General features: G+C 36.1%; 2 protein-coding genes across 5 annotated transcripts in view; both read right to left on the bottom strand.

Annotated features, from left to right (window-relative positions):
- Positions 1-3,415, bottom strand: part of kiaa1549lb (KIAA1549-like b) — an 87,531-nt gene extending 84,116 nt beyond the window's left edge. The window contains exon 1 of one of the 2 annotated variants that reach the window (XM_042755675.1): positions 2,816-3,413. In XM_042755675.1, coding sequence (XP_042611609.1) covers positions 2,816-2,984 — 169 coding nt within the window. In that variant the 5' untranslated portion in view covers positions 2,985-3,413. Of the gene's footprint in view, positions 1-2,815 lie in introns of both variants that reach the window. The other variant, XM_042755676.1, reaches the window with a different exon arrangement.
- A 2,598-nt stretch (positions 3,416-6,013) lies between these two features.
- hipk3b (homeodomain interacting protein kinase 3b) overlaps positions 6,014-22,485 on the bottom strand; it is a 55,822-nt gene continuing 39,350 nt past the window's right edge. For all 3 annotated transcript variants that reach the window (XM_042755684.1, XM_042755682.1, XM_042755683.1), the window contains 8 exons: positions 22,076-22,197; positions 21,819-21,955; positions 21,497-21,664; positions 19,342-19,647; positions 18,555-18,701; positions 16,865-17,094; positions 13,475-13,614; positions 6,014-11,378 (listed from right to left, as the gene is read on the bottom strand). In XM_042755684.1, the coding sequence (XP_042611618.1) occupies positions 10,902-11,378; positions 13,475-13,614; positions 16,865-17,094; positions 18,555-18,701; positions 19,342-19,647; positions 21,497-21,664; positions 21,819-21,955; positions 22,076-22,197 (1,727 nt within the window). In that variant the 3' untranslated portion in view covers positions 6,014-10,901. The remainder of the gene's footprint in view (positions 11,379-13,474; positions 13,615-16,864; positions 17,095-18,554; positions 18,702-19,341; positions 19,648-21,496; positions 21,665-21,818; positions 21,956-22,075; positions 22,198-22,485) is intronic.

Below are 22,485 nucleotides of genomic sequence, written 5' to 3' on the forward strand. Positions count from 1 at the left end.
GCTGTCAGTTTAACGCATTAACTTAATTTATTAGTTATGAAAAAAATAACACAATTAAAATATTTTAACGCAGTTAACGCACTGCCCCCGCCTCCAGACCTGTACATAATCTTACATTTCATACAGATGGCTGTTGACAAATATGATGCAGGGCAACAACTCCATAAATGCAGTTATGCCATAAAATTCAAGATATTGGGGCAAAAGTTTGAGACAGTTTTTGTCTCATTTATATCACATGATACCGATATCATGTAGCGAGTCCAGTCACACGTTTGTCCAGAATAGCACGAGTGCAAATGTGATTTTATTCAACAGTTCAGTAAATAAGAAGTTGATACTGTGTTATATTTTAAACACAATATTGTCTGTTTTTGCTCAGTTTTGTCAACAAAAATATTACCTATAATAAAGCCACAACAGAATTATTGTTTGTCTCTGAGCAACACAGCGGTGTTTAGTTTCTGAATGAATCCGTGTTTTGAAGAATTGTGTGAATCAATGATTCAGATTCCCATTCATAAAGAGAGCCATTCGGTGTGTTCCAAACGGGATATATCACCCTCGAAGGGCACTTCGGAGTGAAAACAATCATGGCCGCCATATTGAAGGGTCATTCCAAACCGGAGTGCTCAAAACTGGCCACTTCAAAGGCCCCTTCGGAATGAAGGATTTCGAAGGGTACAACTGATGGACACTTCAGGATTCCATGATCCTTTGCGCAGACTCTATGCATGATGGCGGCGCCTCCGTGTGGGCACGTGATGATGACGCAGAAAGGCACTTCAAGAAACAGTTGTTTGGTCCCCTACACCCTTCGAAGCTCTCACTCCGAAGGGATTAGGGTTTAGGGATGAGCCCTTCTGAATGGAACACAGGGGTTTACTTCAAGCCTGAATTAATCAGCCGTTGAACTCATTACCGCCACCTGCTGGCAGATTTAGTTTCTTATTTAAAGTATTGTTTACTTGGGGGGGGGGGGGGTTGGGGGTTGGGGGGCTTTAAAGGGATAGTTCACCCAGAAAAAAAATAAAAAATTACTGTCTGTAATGTCTATTTAATATTTTCTCATTTAACACAAAAATAGCTTGTAAATAAGCTTTTAAATCATCTTTTGTGGGTAATTTCACAGCCAAATGTAATGTGTGATTAATTCGATTAATTAATCGACATATCATGTAGTTATATTAAAAATTTTAATTGACTGACAGCACTACAAATATATAGTCAATACCTCTTTAGCTTGTAAACCATTGAACTATGCCTTTTCGTGTTCATTTTCCCAATTTGCTTTGCAAATATCAACTATTTACCATGTTAATCACTTCACATCCATCCATACGGGTTATCAGTTTTGAATTTGCTTTACAGTTAAGATGAATGAAAAACTGGTTGCACAGAAATAATTCAAGGAATGAGCTATACTGCTTGTTTTGAAAAATCTAATTCAAAAATCAATTACAAAATTTTAACAAATTAAATCAACTTCACTAGATGTTAATTGATGGACTTGAGTTGATAAAAGATTTGTTTAGAGTGGATTATTGTGAGGTTTTATCAGCTGTTTGAACTCATTCTGATGGCACCCATTCACTGCAGAGAATCCACTGGTGAGCAAGTAATGTAATGCTAAATTTCTCCAAATTTCATTGGATTTTTATCTTGACAGGTTTTGACTTTTTATTGCCTTGATAGATTAAATGAGAGTAGGTAAAGAGAACACAATTTATGTGACAGCACCAAAATATGACCCAAAAACCAAACCCTGTACCAACCAAAGTGAACTCTCCAACATGCTATAAATGTTTGGGAGAAATATTCAAACAGGTCAAAACACTGATCTACTGTATCTCGCTCACAGCACAGTGACCTAGTTAAAGCAAATCTTCACTTCTCAACTGGACACACACACACACAGAGAGAGAGAGAGAGAGAGAGAGAGAGAGAGAGAGAGAGAGAGAGAGAGAGAGAGAGAGAGAGAGAGAGAGACTTTCCTTTGAATTTTATTTTATTTTTATTCTGCACTAAATATATTTTTCATCCTTTTAATTTTAATTGCCATGAATATAATAATTAAGCTTTCATTAAACTGTGGCTGCTCTCCAAAACATGATTCATTAGAGACATTTAGTCCACATTCATTCACACTGAAAACAACAGGATCTCTGCAGTTGCTCTTTCAGCATTTTTAGCACCAGCTAGCCTCAGTCAGCATCTAAAATCAGACCGTGCTGCCGTGGACAGTTTTAATGCTCCTTTGCACCGGTTGATTTATGACGCCTAGTGTGCAATATGATCTCAACAAATGATTAGTTCCTAGATTAGACGCTTTGGGACAGCGATGTTAGTTATTTCATGCAATTAAATAATGCATGTGCAGTTAATGTCAGGAAACAGATGTGGTTTATGCGTGTAAGGTGTGTTATAAAGACAATAGATGGCTGCAATCTCGTGTAGAGCTGCGGTATCAATCAGCGCGCGCCTACACACTTCACTGCGTTACTGCTGGACACTCACGTGCGCTTCATCATATTACATCACACACACACACTGTTCATAAAAGTCAAGGCAAAGTAGTGTGTAGGCTAATCATTTTTGCATATTTGACACATGCAATGCAAAAGGGCATAAAAAAATGTATCAATAGCCTATATGAGTATAGGCCTATGGTTGTATGAAAACATTGAGATTGATGAAAGTAAGATTGTGTGTGTTTTTGAATGTAAGGAAATCACTTTCAATGCATGTGCAATCAGCAGCAGGCTTTTCTTTTTAACTAAATCAAAAATGCTTTCTAGATGAGATGTCGCCTTACCGTTGTAAGCATGCGCGCTTTGGAACAAAAGTAGGCATATTGCTAAAGATGAGAGTTTAGTGCTCCGCATCGCTCCAGACGCATGTGTGCATGAGCATCTTCTCCTTCTCTCTCTCAGGATGCTCAATCTGTGCACATCTCTCCACGTTCCCTCTACACGACCAGCCATTTGTGTTTGCAGAGGAGGTGGCCCGGTGTCGGTACTGGACCAGACATCTGCTCAGATCCGTGAGTCAGTGGGACGCGCGGTCACGCCGCTCCAAGTGCCAGAGTAGAGCCGCATTCGTGAAAATGCCCATAGTCCACCATCACTGCGACACAGGGGAAGCGAGAGGGGGCTGCATTTTTGAATGGTTTATCTATGCCTCAAACTCCTTACCGCCCATAATGTGATCGGATGTTGGAAAGGATGCATGCAGTTCTTTGTCTGTTGTTCAGCTGTCTTGTGAGTACTCGCATGCAGGGAAGCTGGAGCTGTACCAGTTTTGTGCCATGCGCATGCTCTAGTGGTCAGTATAGAATATTACTATTAGACTGATCTATAATAATCCACCAGTTTCTAATAAGAAACAAACATACACAAAAACCACTATGTAAACATTTTGTTCCAGGTCTGGATGCTGACTGGTTGCCTAAGTTCTTTTAACTGTGTCTCATTCAATTAAAAACGGCTATGTAGTAATACTAATATTAGGAATACACACTTTCATTAATATAAATATATATACATATATATATATATATATATATATATATATATATATATATATATATATATATATATATATATATATTAGTGCTGTCAAACGATTAATCGCTACCAAAATAAGTTTTTGTTTACACAATATATGTGTGTATACTGTGTGTATTTGCAATGTATATTTAAATATAAACAAACACATGCATGTATGTATTTAAGAAAATTTTTATGTTTATATATTAAATATATTATATATAATATAAAATACAAGAGTATGACTATATAAATGTATAAATATTTAAATATTTTCTAAATATATACATTATGTGTGTATTTATATATACATATTATACATACTTCATTAGAAAAAGAAAGAACACCTTGTTGAATTCCATGGTTTTCCATATCAGGACTAAAAAATCTTCTGGTCCGTGGCAGGGCTAAATAAATAGTGACCCGGTGTGATATGTCATGTGTTTTTATTCATCTGAGGTTTAACTGTCCAAATTTTAAGACCTCCCAAGGACCAGATGAGTTTTTATTATGTCCCGATACGGACAGTTTTTGAAAGATGTTTCTCATGCCAACAAAAGCTTTATTTAATTAAAAGTATGTAAAATGGTAATATAGTGACATAAAAGACTTAAAATAGTTATTTTTATATTTAGTTCAGCTATTCATACATTCTCTAATGCACAAACTTGAAAACACCATTGTTGTTTCTTGGCTTCATTGAGTGTTTCAGCTCTTTCATCAGACACCTCTTCCAGGTGACCTGACCATGGTTGATCAAGCCTCAGCCTGTGTCCAAGTGGCATTTTGCGGTCCCCAAATGTCACCCCTTTGCAGCCATAGCCATCTTGATGCCCACTGTGCAGCCTCCATGCTGCTGCTGATGGCTCTTCTCTGGCCTGTGTCAGTTATTACCAGCATTCCATAAGCTTTGCTGAAATGACCTAAAAAAAAGCCCTTGGCAACCCACCTCCACTGGCATGCACCTGTTTTTTTACCCATTCCAGATGTAGGCTACAGCACTCCCTGTTCCATCCTCTCCTCCCAAGGAACAGTTATCTCCAGTAGGCTAAGGTGTTTCAAAGACTCCAAGACCAGTCCGGTCTAAGTGTGGTCCAGTCAGGTGCTGTGTAGATCAAACCAACAATTATTATTATTTTTTTTTTCTTAATGGCTACTCTTCATCCTTGACAAATGCAATTATCCTGGCTGTAGTGTTGGCATTTTTGCTCTCACTGATCCCCTTGTTGATTGCCTCAGCTATGGTCTTGAGCACTTGGTCATGGCTCCAGGGATAATGGCCATCAACCAGGGCCTGGGAGCAGCTGCTCAAGGGTGCATTTTCCAAAACCATCATTAGCTAACTATAGTTGTTAGTTCCTCTGAACTCTATTGTTAATGACGGGCTGGGCAAGGGAGGACATCATACACCCACTAAAACTAAATTTTAATCTTCTGAAGGTTCTATTTCTATGTCTATCCAGGTGTCCTTCCTCTCCACTGGCTGCTCCCACTTCATCCAGGCACCCAGTTTCCTCATTGCTACAACCCTGCTTGCTTGTTCTTCAATGATGTACGCATCACTTCCTGCACTAGCCTCCACCTTTCCTTCTCACTCGCAGTGCTGCATTGGGTTGGTGTTGGTTTACTTTCCATTTCTTCAACACTAAAAACCAGGATCATGGAAGTTTAAAACTTATATGAACCCAAGACATGAGCTCCAGGCACTGTTGTTGCAGAGGGGACTGCCTCTGCACTACATCTTTACTGACTTGATCAACATGTTCATTGTCAGCATAAAGAGAATCAGCAAAATGATGCACCCAGTCATGATTTTTATTTAAGTTTAAATTTAAAATTTATTTTATTCCTGTGATGGTAAAGCTGAATTTTCTGCAGCCATTACTCCAGTCTTCACATCCTTCAGAAATTATTCTGAGAGATAGATAGATAGATAGATAGATAGATAGATAGATAGATAGATAGATAGATAGATATATAGATAGATAGATAATGTGTGTGTGTGTATATATGCACTACATTTAGTGAAGACATTTATAATTTAACAAAAGATTTCTACAAAATTATTCTATAATTCTAAATTATGTCCATTAAAAAAAAAAATATAGAGAGAGATGTACATGTATGTATACAACAAATCAGCATATTAGAAGGATAAAGTACATTTAAATTTAATACTTTTAATAATGCTGTTTTACTGTATTTTTGATCAAATTTATGTGCACTGGTGAGCATGAGATATCTTTCAAAAACATAAGAATCGTAATTTCAATTTTTTTATCTGTGGCATACTGACATACTGAAACACAGTTGTGAGTGTGCATAGATAGATAGATAGATAGATAGATAGATAGATAGATAGATAGATTCATTTTGAAAGATGACATCTCATGTTATGCCCTAGAGATACCTGCCATATATTGTTTCCATAAGTAATAAAATTAGAAAGTGTTGCAACAATACATTATATATATTTTTTATTTCTGCTTTATTTTTCTTTTGTATTCAAAGTGAACATTGACAATAAAACACCATGAATTCTTATTCACTCACCAAAAGTCACCTGGAAATTCTGTTTAATGTGACTAAGTAAAGAAGGCTTGGTCACATCTTTATTCACTGAGAACTAGAGAGGAAACATCAATTACACTCTGTAAAGACATTATATTCAAAGGGTTACATTTCCCCAGTCCTCATACTGTTAAATATTGCACAGTGCAAGTGCTATGTGACAAACTAGTGTAGCATCAAATCAAATAAGCAAATGAAACAAAACCCTAAACAAAAAGCCACAAAAGTCTACAAATATCAAAACAGTGAAATTTAAAACTCTTAATTAACCAAGTAATTGAAACATGAAATCCGTATCTTGCAGTGTGAAATAACTTATTTGATAGATTGTAAAATATGCTATAAACCATGAAACTTGTATACACATTAAAAAGCACATACCGGGAAGTCAATTTCAGGTTGATTGGTAAATATTTTAGGTAAAATAATTCACAAAAAAAAAAAAAAAAAAAAACAGATGTAATTTTGCCAATACATTCCTTCCAAAACAATAATTTCAAAACATGCATAAGCATTGAATGTCATTAAAACGGTGTCATTTATGTTTATTGAATGGTGTTAATAGAAAAGAGTTCAACAGAAATCATTCATATCCACTTGAATTTGTTTAAATATGAACATACAATAAATACTGAAAGTGTCGAGTACAGTCTTTTCTATATTGACACTGGATGTATTCAGGCTAAATGCTGGTGAATGCCATTTCACAGGGATCGAAATATGCACAGGGTGCAATATGTTACATTCTTTATGCAAAGATTGAAATTACACTGTCAAAAATGTAAAAATTAGCTGGTTAAGATTAAATAGACATATATTACTGATTATTAACTTAAATTTATGCATAAATTATTATTTATTAATTTATTAAAAGTGTATATAACCATTTCGATCCCTGGAATGGAAAGTTCTACTGTTTGCTATTTCTTATATTTGGTCTGATCAGTGGGTGAGCTGAATACTTGTTTTTGCAAAGTGAATGTGTCATTACCAATATCTCAATCAAGGCACACACAGTGTTGCTTACACTGCTAACAAAAAAAAAAAAAGACATGACATGACATGACATGACCAAACATGAATATAACATACCAGCTGACATCAGTGATAATTTGTTAAAAACATGTTCTCAACTTTCAAATGACAAACATTAATAAAATCACAATTCAGTTGGACACTTAATTCATTTAATCACAACACTGTATATCAAAACATGGCCATGTGTACTGCACACTAGCATTTTAATAAGTGCTCAGTGGTATGAGGTTATGGGGTTGATTATCATATTAACTGAGAAAAGAAAAGAGGAGAGAGAGAAAAAAAAAAAAAACCTTAACGAATATAGCGATGTTTGTATTTCTGAAACACTGCAGAATAACTGTTCATTTGGATAAAGTTAAATCAATCCTGCAAGCTATTACAATTCAAAAACAGATAAGCAGGTAAACATACACAAATTAAGTTACACAAACACATCCATTAATATGCAGTGATGCGCCAGAACAGTTATGAAGATACAATACTGATTTGAAAAAAAAATAAAAACAATTCTAAATGTCCAATATCAGCGATACAGTAGTTGCAATGACACTCCAAACATTGAAGCAAAAAATTTACTCAAAATCAAAATCCACTTCTAGGCAATCAGAGAGACCCATACAAATAAACGAATGCAGATATGAACTAGTCTAATCTAATTTCACAGCTATCTGAAGTGGCAATCAATATATAGCAGCTTGTCTATGATACATTCAAGATAGATGATACGACTTATTACTTGTTCAAAAAGCTAAACATAACCTCAGCCATTTTTTAAATGCAATTTTAGAAATTTACCCCATGACTATAATTACTACAGTTATACGTGAGGTCTATGCAGAAAGAGTAGCTACCTTGCTCAGAGAAATGGCTCTGTTCCAAAACCTAACGAGCTGCTTTGCTGTCTACTGCCTTCATACACAGCCGATATAGAAGTTTTACATATGCTGTAACTCTATAAGTCATACAAATGACTTGAGAATAGGCTCGGCCAGCAGTTGATTTCAATAGTCTAATGTGTAATGTGCATGTTGCTCAGCTAACATTCGTAAGCATAAAAATTCATATCAGAGAAATCCTAGGTAAAATGGTCAATTTTTTTTATCAAACTGAACTATTTTAACGGACTTTATTTAATTTGTTAATCTTACTAATGAATCCACAGTTTCTAGCAAAAATTTGCCGTTTTATAATAGAAGTCACCAACAATTTTGTGACAGGTAAGATTTCCTTTAACGGCACTTCTCATGCTGTATCTGCAAACATGACTGACAGTGATTTAGTGACAGTGACATCGAGGCTATAAAGTGATTCGTTTAAGAGGCACACATGATGCTTTTCCAATGTTAGGGGCCGTTTTACACGACAACTTTTTCAGCCAAAAATGAGAATCTTTTATGCGTTTTGACTTTGTTTACACGACAACGGCGTTTCAGGGACTGAAAACGCATATTTTTGAAAATGGGTTTCAAAGTGCACGTTTTTGAAAACGGCACGTTATTGTTTCTTTGTAAACACCCAATACGGGAATCTTTGAAAACAGTGACATCATGTAAATACGTAGTACGTGTTAGGTATGTAGATATGCGCAGTACGTGTCAATTTTAAAAGCAAGTGCGAACAAACATATACAACAATGGCAGAGTACATGGTGCTGTTGTTGCTGCTTAAGAGTTTGCTAACGCTTCTTCAGCAAAGTGTGGATTTACTTCACCAATATTGCAACCAACACCAGAGACGCACCATATACATCATATAATCGTCACTTCCCTACAAGTACTGTTTACTAACAAGGTGACAGTGCCAACTACTGGCCTGGCATACGTAATACAGCGTTTTTGGCTGTTTTCATGGATATGTGTAAACATTTTGAAATCGTTGTTGTGTATACGTGAAACTTTTTAAAAACGCAAGGGAAAAACTTTTTTGTTTTTGACTACACCGTTGTCGTGTAAACATAGCCTTAGAGCAGCGGAGGATGATAACTTTCCATTAAAGAGAATCTCAGAGAACTTTTGCATCAGGAGTGTAACTACGATGCCTTGAAATAGCGCCTGCTTAGGCAGATCACTAGATTTGGAACAGAGCCTTCAAATTACAGTCTTTGGTGATGCACAAGCAACTTCATTTAAGAGGCAAAAACACACAAACCAAGCAGAACAAACTGAACAAACTGAAAACAAAAATGCACACTGCAATATATATATGTGTGTGTGTGTGTGTGTGTCTGTGTGTGTATATAACACACAATATATTTATTTCTCCCTGACGGAATGTATAAAATGCAGTTGACACCAACAAGCTTTCAACATATGATATAATGATGTAATTAAGAGAAAAAAAAATAGATTCACACATGCATAAATGATAATTGCACACCTTAAACACACCGTGTCAAGCTTCAGCACTAAATAAACTAGCTCTATTAGATATATACTCATAGTCATATGTGTCTATACATCAAATACTGCATGGTCTGCTCAGGCTAAGATGAATCCATGACCCTGAATCAAAGACCGATATTTGCATTTGTGTCTTCATCTAGTCGAAGCCATGCCCACCACAGCAAACACAAACACACACAAACCCAAAGAACTAAACACACACACAAAAAGTAAAACAAACTATATAGATTGTATTGCAGTTTTACTAAACAGTACAAATACTGTTAGTTTTGTAGATTTTTTCTATATAGAAATTCACTGTATCCTCTACACAACTAGTTAATTTAAGATAATGAAAAAAAATGAGAATAAGAACAAATCCAACAGCAAGCATTTGCAGCAGCAAAAGCATGCTGTCTTCCGAAGAAATAATGCAAAAATTAACTCACTACATCTCAAATATACATCAGATCCAAAAATAAGCACTGCGGTTTGTGCAATGCAGTACATTGATGCCTATCTATGCATGAAATAATACACCAGTGTGTATATATACGTAATACATATACACACGCACACACAAAGAACGCACAGACTGATTTGAATTGCAAGTGCTGCAGTCCAGGACACTTACGCACACAAACACATTGTATATACACACAGAGAGATAGTGTAGTAGAACATGAACGACTGCCGATATATAAGGCACTATGGCTGGGGACAACAATGCAGCGAGCTTCTAGACACGTCAAGAGCCCCTACAGGTTTCTCTCTGATCAACATCATGCAACACATGCAGCATGTGACGAACGACTCCTTTAGGAGACTCCATTCCAAACAACATCAAAGACGCAGAGAAAAGTACAAATACTTGGAACGCAAGAAAACACAGCAAGTGGACACATTTTATGTTGTGAACAACATACAGGGCTGTCTTTACAAACAAACGTGTTGTATACAAGGTAAAGGCAATGTATAAAAATAAGTTGACCATCACATGATTTTGGACACCATCCGTTGCTGATATTCATTAGAGGAGCGCTCAAATCTGAAGATCTGAAAATCTGATAAGGTGATGTATCAAATGTGCAAAACAGTTTTTTTTTTGTCTTATTTATCCAATCGCTTGCTTCTCAACCGTGCACTTTCTTTACCTACTTGCTAAAGACTTTCCAAACCTTTCCTCTTTTAAAGCTCATTTTAATTGCACTCAATCAAGTCTACGTAATTCAAAGAAACTGCTTTCTTTCTCTCTTGCGCCATGGCTTTAGGTGCGAGAACCAGGTGGTATGTGGTTTCTACAGAGAGCCTGACGTTTACATCCATGTCGCCGGCCCTCCAGAGGGGTGCAAAGCGAGTCTCAGATGTACGGGTACTGGTTTAGTTTGGTGGGACTGAGCGGGAAGCCTGCATATGCAGGTGATGCGATGAAGGAGTGTGGGGGGAACAGAGGCTTGAATTGGCCTTGAGGGTGGAGGGTTGGAGAGGGCAAGAGGCGGTTGAGCCCCACAGTAACCTGGTGCACAAGGTGTCCCGCCGGATGGGAGAGGCCAAAAGCCGGCTGAAAGATGTGATTCCGTGTCGCCCCAGGTGAAGCCAAGAGGTGGGCCACTGGGGCATTTGTCACCAGGGGCCCTGAAGTGGGGTAGGACAGTAAAGTCGGCTGGGTGTGAGGATGGACACCCAGGTGTGTTTGAGGAGGGTGGGCTGTGTGGGTGGGACTGCCGTGAGGCAGTGTGAATGTGTGGCCATGAACTGTGGGCGGGATGAACGCTTGAGGCCGGCGGTGGCTGTAGTTGCCGTTCCACTCCTGGTGGGACGACCCATAATGCTGGACCTAGAGCACAAACCAATCAGTTTACATTTAATAATGTTAGGGATGCACATTATTAGATTTTTGTCGATATGCCGATATTTTTCTAATTATTTTGGTCGATAGCTGATGCCGATACTGACATATTTTCCTTAGTTTTGAGCAAAAACTTATATGTTAGAATTATTAAACTTAAAGTTCTTTTTTTTAATGAGAGTACATTGAAAGCCTTGAAAATAACTATAATAAATCAATTTCAGCTGTTTGTGGTGTTGTTGTTTTTTTCTCTCAGACAGATGCAGTTGAAACCTTAAAGGGTTAGTTCACCCAAAAATGAAAGTTAGTCTGTGTTTTACTCACCCCCGTGGCATCCTAGGTGTATATGACTTTCTTCTTTCAGACGAATCCAGTCGGAGTTATATAAAACATTTTTCCTGGCTATGCCAAGCTCTATCATAGCAGTCAGTGGGTGATGAAGTGCTTCAGGCCAAAAGAAATGAAACAAAAAGCACCCATCCATAAAAAAAAGAAGTATCTCACACGGCTGAAAAAAGGCCTCCTGTAGCGAATTGATGCATTTTTGTAAGAAAAATATCCATATTCAAAACATAATAATCACTTTAATCTAGCTTGCACCAACAGTTGTACAAGGAAGCAGCTCCGGGCGGATGACGTATGAGGTCAGCATTTCCTTACTTCAGCAAAGGAAAACCAGTCTCCTGTTGGCTTATATCGAAATCCTCTGACATTCTTCTTTACAAATCCTCGTTTTGTACTTCTAATTAGTGACCGTTGTTTTGTTTTGATCTCTCCCCTGCGCTTTCACGTTCATCACTTCTGAGCGGCACATGCGCAAAGCCGACCCCCATTCGTCACCCACCCGGAACTGCTCCTGTTTACAACAGTGAGCGCAAGCTAGATTAAATTGATTATTATGTTTTAAAACGCATCGATTCGCTACAGGAGGCTTTTGTTCACACCCCGGAGCCATGTGAGATGCTTTTTATTTCACTTCTTTTGAACTGAAACACTCCAACACCCGCTGACTGCAATGATAGAGCTTGGAATAGCCAGAACAATTTTTAATATAATTCTGACCAGATTCATCTGAAAGTAAAACACAGCCTAATTTTCATTTTTGGGTGAACTAACCTATTAACATTTTATTTGTGGATTTAACATTAATAGATGGTCTAAAACAAAAGAGCTGTAAAAATTCTAAAAATCTATATTTAAGTTTTCATTATTAATTTAAAAAAAAAAAGAAAAAAAATCAATAAATCTGTATATAGTAAATTAATTTACAAGTGTCATGTTCGTTTTTATTCATGTAAGCTATAGCTTCTGACCTTTAAATCAAAACAGACTCGTGATTTTATGACATCGATACTGCTTTATTCAGAAACACAAGTATCTTAATGACATTTGTGTATTTTACTTTCATTTTATTACAACTAGGCCAACAGCGCCCCCTAAGTAAATAAAATGCCTTATAGGATGGGGGAGGCTGCTGCTGTTGCTCCTTCATGCTAGTAACTGTTAACTCTCTCGCACACTGGACACTTTGTTCTGTACGTGCATTCTCAATTAAATGCGGCAATCCAAAAACAGTGAATCAAATCATAATTTAGGCAAAAGTTTGTTTCAAGAATGACCACTCTGCTGATGTGATCTTATCACTATCACACCCTAAGCACATCGTCTATGAGCTATCCATTTTGTCAGCAAGGCATATCAGCATTTTTTTTTTCCCAAATCAGCCAATGCCGATGTTTACATTTTAAGCCTTTATCGGCCAATTACGATAATGTTCTGATAATATCGTAAATCCCTTAATATGTTTTTAAATAAGTATAAATGTAATTTAATTATTCTTTATTTTCATATTGTCTACAGTGCTTCTACTTATATGTGATGGTAAAATATGTGGCAAAATTTATTCTCACTGTGAAAAGGCATCAATAATTTTTGAACACCTTTTTATTCACACATCTCAGCTTCTTTTTATTTATTTACTTTTTACTTCTAATATATTTATTATTTGCATTAGTATGTTGTAGTAATAGTATCTTAATATCTAGCTGACTATACAACAACCGATCAAATGACACGAAACTGACCTGTCCAAAGGGGAGCTGCTGTTGAGAGGGCTGCAGGGGCGGGAAAGCCTGTGCTGTCTTCTGTTGGCGATTCACCAGTAACGTCGAGTAGGGCGGCTGTCTGTTGGAACCACTACGGCCTTTGGGGGGGCATAATGACCCTGTAAGTAGATGATGGAAAGAGCAGGTAAACTTACGCAACACTCCTTAGATGACTCATGAAATTGTGCTAGATATGTTTGAACTTCTTACAAAAGGGATTAGGAAAAATTAGAAAAATTACTTGAGTTCAAGAACACACACACACAAAAAATTAATAAAAAATTGACAAATCAATTTAGTTAGCATTGCCCTGTTTTGTTGTACTTAGATCAAAGGCATTAGCTTGGAATAAACCTGGTATTTGAAAATAAAAGCTGAATTTGAAGTTAAACTAAATAGGGCAGCCCCCTAATAGTCGACTAATTGTTAGTCGACCAGAAGTGGCTTGGTTGACCAAAATGTTATTAGTCGCAGAAAAAAAAATCCACAGGCAAAGTCACACAGTCAGTGACGGACAGATCTTTAATGGCTGGTCTTTGTGGTAATACAGTAAATCAGGCAGAACATCCAAACGCTTGACTATCATTCATCGACCCCAAATATGGCTTATCATCTGAAATATATAAGTAGTAACAACTTTACATGGGTGCCCAATCTAATGTTAACCTAGAAAAATGTGCACCTTTCAAGTGTTTGTGCGGAGGAAACTGAACAGTAGTGCTCACTGCAGGACAGATGGAGGCGCTGGTGACGGTCACTTGCTCTTAAAATACTCCCTCATTTTCAGTCATACAGATAAGAGTAATATATGTTTAGAATCTGTGAAGACTCTACATTTATTTGTGCACACTCACATTAAATATTTTACAAAAGCGCAATGTGTTGTTGTTAAAGCAAATAGGATGCGCTTTCTGCCGTCTCAGTCTCTGTGAACTTGAGCGCGAAACTCCAAAACTCTGTGTACATTTGCCTTACAGACATGAAAAATATATCTATAGAGAGCGAAATGTCTACTTTCAAATTAACCAATTCAAATGGAAAACAAATATTGAAAGATTATGTGATCCATGTGAAACATGCATACAGGAGCATCCACTACTGGGGAGATGAAGAGTCAGTGTCCCAGACTTAATCTCTTATGCTGAAAACAAAGACAGCACTAGTGTATCAATACATTATTAAAATGTTAATCCAGCCTCCTTAATGTTTTTACCTGACACATTCATAATCATTAGCTTCTGTGGTGCGCTGTGGCAAACTTCATGCGTGTGCTTGAGCGATTATTAAAGAGCAGGTCATATGGGTTTTCGAAAAATATCTCTTTTGCAGTTTGTAAGGTAGCTATCCTTAAATGTAAACAGTCTTCAAAGTTGTTAATCAAAAAAAGTGCATGATAAATAAAGATATTGTCTCTCAAAAGAAAGAGTCAACTCAGAAATGCCTTTAGTCGTTATATTTTCAAATCTTCTGCCTGTTACCAGTATACGTCACTGGGTAACACATTAGCATAATCCCCGCCTGCCCACGAAATACAAACACTCTCTGTGTCGAGAAGATGCTGTGTTCCACGATACCACAGCAATACAATTCGAACCTTTTGTTGTGCTCGTCATTTTACCAAGGACTGCTTCTCTAATCTTGCCTTTTATCTTCAGTGGCTTCTAATCTTCTGTATTTGGACCAACAAGCGTCACCGTACCACAACCTGTATGTACAATTGATATGCTATGTGTATATTTTCAATTGAGTACTCAAAATAGCCGGTTTTTTTTTTTTTTTTTTTTTTTTGCTAACATGTGATGTACCTAGTGCAGCTTTAGGTTTCCAGGTAAAGCACGATATTAGTGTTTTACTGAAATAGTTCTGATAATTTGCTGTGAACCTAAGAATGTGTAGATTAATGTAGACTGACATTTTTCTAATTACTTTGTTTAATAACAAAGAATGTAGTGTAGCGCACAGACTTTATAATCATTGTGATAGTGCTGGTCGTGTAGTTATAGGGTTAATGCAGGGAGTAAAAGACCCGGTAGAGAGAAACGAGTTAGTTAGGCTGGTGCACATGTGATACAGCTGTTCTGCATTATAATTAAAGGTTAAAACACAAAGCGTCTTTTGTCTGTCGTTCTTCAGACATTACAGTAGGCATATTTTGGTTTTCAAACTATCGTTTCATCAGTTAGTCACGTTAGCACTCGGCTAACGTATCCACCATTATTGTTTTGTTAAGTATTTAAAGTTTAGCAGCTAAACTTTAACTGTGGGCACGATTCGCTTGCATACATGTTAAACAAATTGTTTTTATTGTTTTGTTTGTCATTATTTTAAGAACTACTTTTCTGAACTTTGATGCATTTAAACCTGTTGTAGGGGACTCCAACACAATATTAGGACACTTTAAAAAACCATATGACCTGCTCTTTAAGCTATGTAGGCAATTAAATGCTCATTATGATTTAAATAGGTTATTAATAAATGTACGATTAGTCGATTAACACTTAAAATGAATGACTACAAATTGACCAGAAAAATCTTTAGTCAAGGGCAGCCCTAAAACTAATTCAAAGATTATAAAACCATAACCTGGCCTTTTAAATAAGATAGGTGTAATTTCAGTTTTGGACATGCAAATGTTTAATCAATTCTCAATTCTGAAAATATACATTAGTTTTTCCCCCTCAAAACACAGGGAAGTAAAGTAAAATATAAAAATAAATAAATAAATAAAAAACTACAGACTAAACATTTTTAATCCCATTAACCGTCACTATTTAAAAACATGAGACCAATTGCTTTTTTGGGGAAGATGTTTTAGAACAGCTTTTCTATAACCAGTTTGCTTATTATCAAATCTGTTTTCAATATATAAAACAAAACAGATTCTTTTTGCAATGAATAAACCGAAATCATGCTCCTCATCTTCAGTTCACAAAGAACTGACAAACATAATGAACCAACAAATGTGTTCTGGTCCAAAAATTTCATTGCAAATGTTGACTGCTGTCCATGATGATTGCTTGTGCATGTAGTGCCTCTTCTTATTTTGACAAGCTTCACTGATTTCTGGTGGATTTCAGGAGGAGCGGTGAGATTTCACCAACATCAGTCAAGTGTGACATCCCCTACTGTTATCAAGGTGCTTAAAACAGGTAAATGTCTCATCTTGTCACTTCCATTGTGAGTGCGCTATGGAAACCTGCTGCTTCAAACTAGAGCTATTTATATCCCTTGACAGGTGTGGTCATTTGAACTTGACTGACTTTTTTCAGTCAGGCCTTTTCACCCAGTTGCCCTTTTTCTTTAAATAATATTAATCTTTTTCATACAACATAAATTTTGTATTTTAATAGGGTTGGTGAGATTTCTTACCTGTGAGGCCCATCGGCTCATTATTCTGAAGCCGCATGGGCGGCACCACCATGGTGCGGACGGGCAACTTGGTAGACTCAGCCTCTGTGGTTCCATTGGCTTTGCAGTTCTGGTTGTTGTCATTGATATAGGTGGCCTCCAGGAAGGGGCTGTCAGCACGACTGGAGGACACAGAAGCGGGCGAGCCGTCTACCGTTTCACATCCACTCTCACGCTCATCTTCTGAGATACTGAACAAAGATCAAATAAATAGTACTCAGACACACATAGCACACACAAACATACTCACTGAAAGAGAGTGCTTGGAAAAACACTACATAACTTTTGTGTGTGTGTGTGTGTGTGTGTGTGTGTGTGTGTTTATATATACACTGCCATTTAAAAGTTTGGGATCAGTAAGATTTGTTTATTTATTTATTTTTTTTTATCAAAAATACAGAAAAAAGAAAAAAAAGTAATATTGTGAAATATTATTGCAATTTCTAATACTGGTTTCCTATTTGAATACATTTTAAAATATAATTTATTTCTGTGACTCAACAATGAATTTTCGTCAGTCATAACTCCAGTTTTCAGTGTGACATGATCCTTCAGAAATCATTCTAATATGCTGAATTATTATTAGCATTGAAACTGTTGAAGCTGTTCTGCTTAATATTTTTTTTAACCTGTGATACTTTTTTCTTTGATTCTTTGATTAATAAAAAGTTAAAAAGAACAGCATTTATTTAAAACAGAAATATTTTTTAATAATATAAGTCTTTACAATCACTTTTTATCCATTTAACACATTCTTGTTGAATAAAAGAATTAATTTATAAAAAATATACTGACCCCAAACTTCTGAATAGTAGCTTATATTGTAACAAAATTTATATTTTGAATAAACACTGTCCCTTTTAACTTTTTTTATTTATCAACGAATCCTGTTAAAAAAAAAAAAAAAAAAAAAAAAAATCACAGGTCCCAAACAGTATTAAGCAGCATTACTGTTTCCAACACTAATTATAAATCTGCATATTAGAATGATTTCTGAAGGACATGTGACACTGAAGACTGGAGTAATGATGAGTAGAAGTCTAGAGCTTTATACAGACAAAGTGTAATTCTAGAGGTGTTCACACTAACAAAAGTGTTGAATGTCACAAAAATTCCATTTTTGCTAGCAATTTTTCTGTTCAACTGCAGGCGGGCTGAATGAAAATAGTCTGAAATACTCTGGTTATGCAAAGCACTACGTAACTTTTCATTTCTAGAATCTACTTGTCTCAGAGAAGAAAATAAGTCAAATAGTATTACATATTTTCAACCAGCCGTTCAGATTTGATTGGTGTTTATGAAATAAAACCAAATACAAGGACAGAGAAGGGGAGCCACTATCTGGATTGTTTCTTTACTGTTGCTTAGCAGAAAGTCTGCTCCTGAGCACCACCAAGTTGCAGTATTAAGTAACAGCAGCAGCTCTGGGAATGTGACCAAAAAAACAAATCCTTTTGGTTGACCAGTTTTTTTTTTTTGCAGTGTGATGGAAAAGATATGGATCACATCAGTAGAATATTGCTTAAATGGCATGCAAATGTTTGTGTCCGTTTGAACAGCCATTCATATATCACACCAATATTGGTCATAGTGTGAACAGGCCTTAAGTCCTCAGACTACAAGTAACTATGTGCATGTGTGAATGTCAAACCTGTTGGGTCTCTTGCAGGGGGAGGCGCTGGACTGTTCTGAAGCAGATGAACTGGTGCTAAGGGTTGAATCAGGACTGCTAAGGGAACACACACGCTCCATATTCAGTGTGCTCTGGCATGCCTCACACTCCGGGCTACCCTTGCACCTGAAACAAATTTTGTATACTTTTTAAACATGGCTTTTTAAGGGTGTGCAACATTGACAAAAAATGTGTGATTTTGTTAATAACGATAATTAGACTGTGTATAGCTGAGTGTGTTTTTGTGCTGGTACATTGACTGGTTTAGGCCTGTTTTGGACAGTTGACTCCGGAAGCTCTTTATGTTCTGTGTGGTGGTTAGTTAACAACAGTGACAAAAATGTAACTTCAACTTTTTTAACTTTATAGGGCAATACTTCTCTTAAATTGACTGGCCATTTTATTGTAGATTATACATATACTACCTTTACAAGCCATTTGTCACATATACAGTTCAGCTGAAATTAGTGCAGTGCAGTATCGTAATGCTGAAACCTTTTATAGATCACCTCATTTTTTATTATTATTATTATTTTTTTTTATCTGTTATCTCTTCTTCACCTTGTCGCACTGTAAACTGAAGGAGATGTAAAATATGGCCAAACATAGGTGGACACATTTGGTTTTTCCAGTAAATTTTTGTGAGGAAAATTTTTTGGCTTCATTAAATAAATAAATTTGAGAGCAACAGATGAACGGGTGAACAAATTCTGATGGATTTTTTTCTCTTTAAAACATCCAGACATATGTCAGAAAGTGAGCTCACTCTAGTGAATGTTTCTGAGTGTCCGGCCCCTCCTCATCTGTTCCACTGCTGATACTGATGACACTGCCTGTAGGGCTTGGAGAGTCGGCGATCACAATGGTCTGTCTCTGCTTCTGAGACACAGTAGAGTCCTCGTATTCTGGTTCTGCTTTACAGCACACAGGCTCCTCCTCTGGCACCGCCTCAGACTCCGCCTCCACTACACAATCCGCTGCCGCCTCCTCTGTGTTTTTGGCACTGTCTACCATCTTTTGGGACTGGCATGATGAGTTTTGGGAATTGGAGCTGTGCATGAAGTTGTTACTTCTGGTGGGGATGATAATGATGAATTAGATGAGAATAGGTAGGCATGACAAGAATGTAATTACCAATGTTGCTTGCTGATAACACTTAAAAAAAAAAAAAAAAAAGCAGAAGCAGAAGCAGTATCCATCAACATGGAGGGCAAAGTGTGTGACTTCAGTTAAAATTAATTTGAAAATAACAAACTGAACAAATAACTTCACTGACAGAACAATAAACTGACTTCTTGATTAATGTTGTTAAAGTGTGTTTTGGGACTGAAATTTACACCAAAATTTTCCAAAAGACAAAAGTGTTCAACTTTGAAATGCTAATTGCAAAGTTGCCTGTAAAATGATTATGTAAAGAAATGCAAGAAATGCTGATATATAGGGATGTAACGTTTCACCCAACTCACGATTCAATTCGTGATTTTGATTTTACGATTCGATTCAATTCACAATTTTATTTTTTTTTTAAATTAAATTAAGTGTGTCCTTTTATTATTGCTTGGACAAAATGCTGAACGCTTCTTTGTGAAATTGAAATGTAACACTATAATAATATACTAATAAAGCACTTGCATATTATTGCTCGTTTGTTGGTTTTGATTGCTTCTATTGTACTCATTTGGAAGTCGTTTTGGATAAAAGCGTCTGCTAAATAACTACATTTAAATATAATGTAAATGTAAATAACAAAACTAAATTGAAATTGTAAAACAAGCCCCAAATCAAATAAATAACAGAAATAAAATAAATCTCTTCATATAAACAAAATAAGGCTTTGTCTGTGCTCTTTCCATTTAAAATGAGAGGCAACCACTGAATTTTAATCATGATCCAAAAAAGATGCTGCATACATGCAACATGCACAGTTTTTAATCTAAATTTGATTGTATAATTTCGAAATCTGAAGCAAAAACAGAATGATTTGACTTCAGTTTTGAAATTATACTTCAAAAATATCTGCATGAAACAGAAACAGCAGACGAGCTGAATGAGATGCAGATTCACTCTCTGCCAGCAGGTGGCGCTTAAAGCGTTTCCTTGGTTTCTGCTGTAAACAAAGCAGTGCTGAACTTATGAACTTTAATATGCATTATACAGAGGCAAGTTGAAAATAAAAAATACCACCTAAACTTTTATAGAGACAGTAGGTTCCCCTCAGAAAAACATTCATATAAACTCCTACCCCTAATTGAATCAAGATTTGTTTAGCATCTCAACCAATTTGAATCATCACATATTATTATATACCGTTTTTCAACCGGCTCACGTTAATCGTTACATCCCTACTGATATATTTATTGATTGAATATTAAGAGGTACATTTATTTATTAGGTTAATGTATATTTACCATATTTACATTTTAAAAATAAACTGTATTTATTTTCTTTACAAATTAACCAATAAAAATGTGTTTGGAATGCTGAGTAATGGAAACAGAGTGTATTGTGGGTGAAAGGTGTGTCAAAAAAAGTAACATGACAAAAGTTAAAATTTAGTTCCATAGTTTAATAAACTTAAAATAAATACAACTAAAACAAACAAACAAAACAACTTACAAATTGACCAATGTATTGATTAATAAGAGTAATGTTTTGTCTTAAACCTGAAATTTAAAAATTAAAAATAAAAAACGAAGTGCAATGCAATAAACAATTTAAGCGCATTATTTTTCATAATCAACTACATATTTACAGTTTTTTTTTTTTTTTTAAATGTCCATTTATTTGTAATACAGTACAGTGATTTTATAACCTGTTTTAATTAATTACTTGATGATTGGTTACTTCAAATTTAGATTTTAAGTGGGACTTCCAGTCCTTCATACATCAACCGAATGTCTGGATATGATGTGTGGACTAACCTGTTTGAAGATGGTTTATTTCTCTTATTAGCAGCTGGCTGTGGCCACACCACATGAGCGATCCCTATGCTGATAGGCTGGTGAGCTGACAAGGCCATTGGGTTGGTTAACAGCGGCTGGTGGTGGGGCATCATAGAGCTGTAATGGTTGCCAAGGGAATGAACTTTCCTGCAAAAGATAAAGAGAAACAAAGCCTTTCAAAGTGCATAAAGAAAGATGACTCACACAAGAGTCTGAAACGTGTTACAACATCAGAACAATTTAGTGATAAATATAGCAGCACATACTGCTATACCATGACAGTGAGACTCATTTCACCCACCCCCAATCAGCTAGTCTTTGTGGACCTGCCACTGTTTCTGAGGCCATTGTTGTTGCTGAAGGTGCCACAGGTGCCACTGGGGCCATCTGAGGCCAGGTGGGCACCAGGATCTGCTGGGCATGGCTTGACCATGCTTGCTATAAAAAAAATAAATAAAAAAAAAAGTTGAAACCAGTTAAAAAAAAAAGCAGCTTAACTTTATGTTATGGATAAATAACAGAAGGGTAGCCATGTCTACACCTTAGAAATCCCTTTACCTGTGTAATGACCCCTGGTCTGATCTGTAGAGGCTGGATGGCAGAGGCTTGTGTCACCAGTGGTACTGTACTTTCCATACGCACCGAGTATCCCATTGACTTTTTTGGGTTGGGTGGGAGACCTGTGACATGAGGCAGGTTTATTGTCATTAACTAACACAATTTACATCACTTCATTACTGCAAAAATAAATACATAAATAATAATACAAATAATAATAATAATCAACAATAATAAAATAAAATAACACTTTATTATTTTCATTTGAAAATTATTAAAACATTATAGACATTATAGACATATAATATTATAGACAAAAAAAACAACAAAATGACCTAAAGCACTGACTCATTAACAATAACTAAATTAAAATGAAAAAAAAGAGAAAATAATTCATTTAAAATATTAAC

Source organism: Cyprinus carpio, unplaced genomic scaffold (assembly GCF_018340385.1).
Source record: "Cyprinus carpio isolate SPL01 unplaced genomic scaffold, ASM1834038v1 S000006741, whole genome shotgun sequence".
NCBI classification, from domain to species: domain Eukaryota; kingdom Metazoa; phylum Chordata; class Actinopteri; order Cypriniformes; family Cyprinidae; genus Cyprinus; species Cyprinus carpio.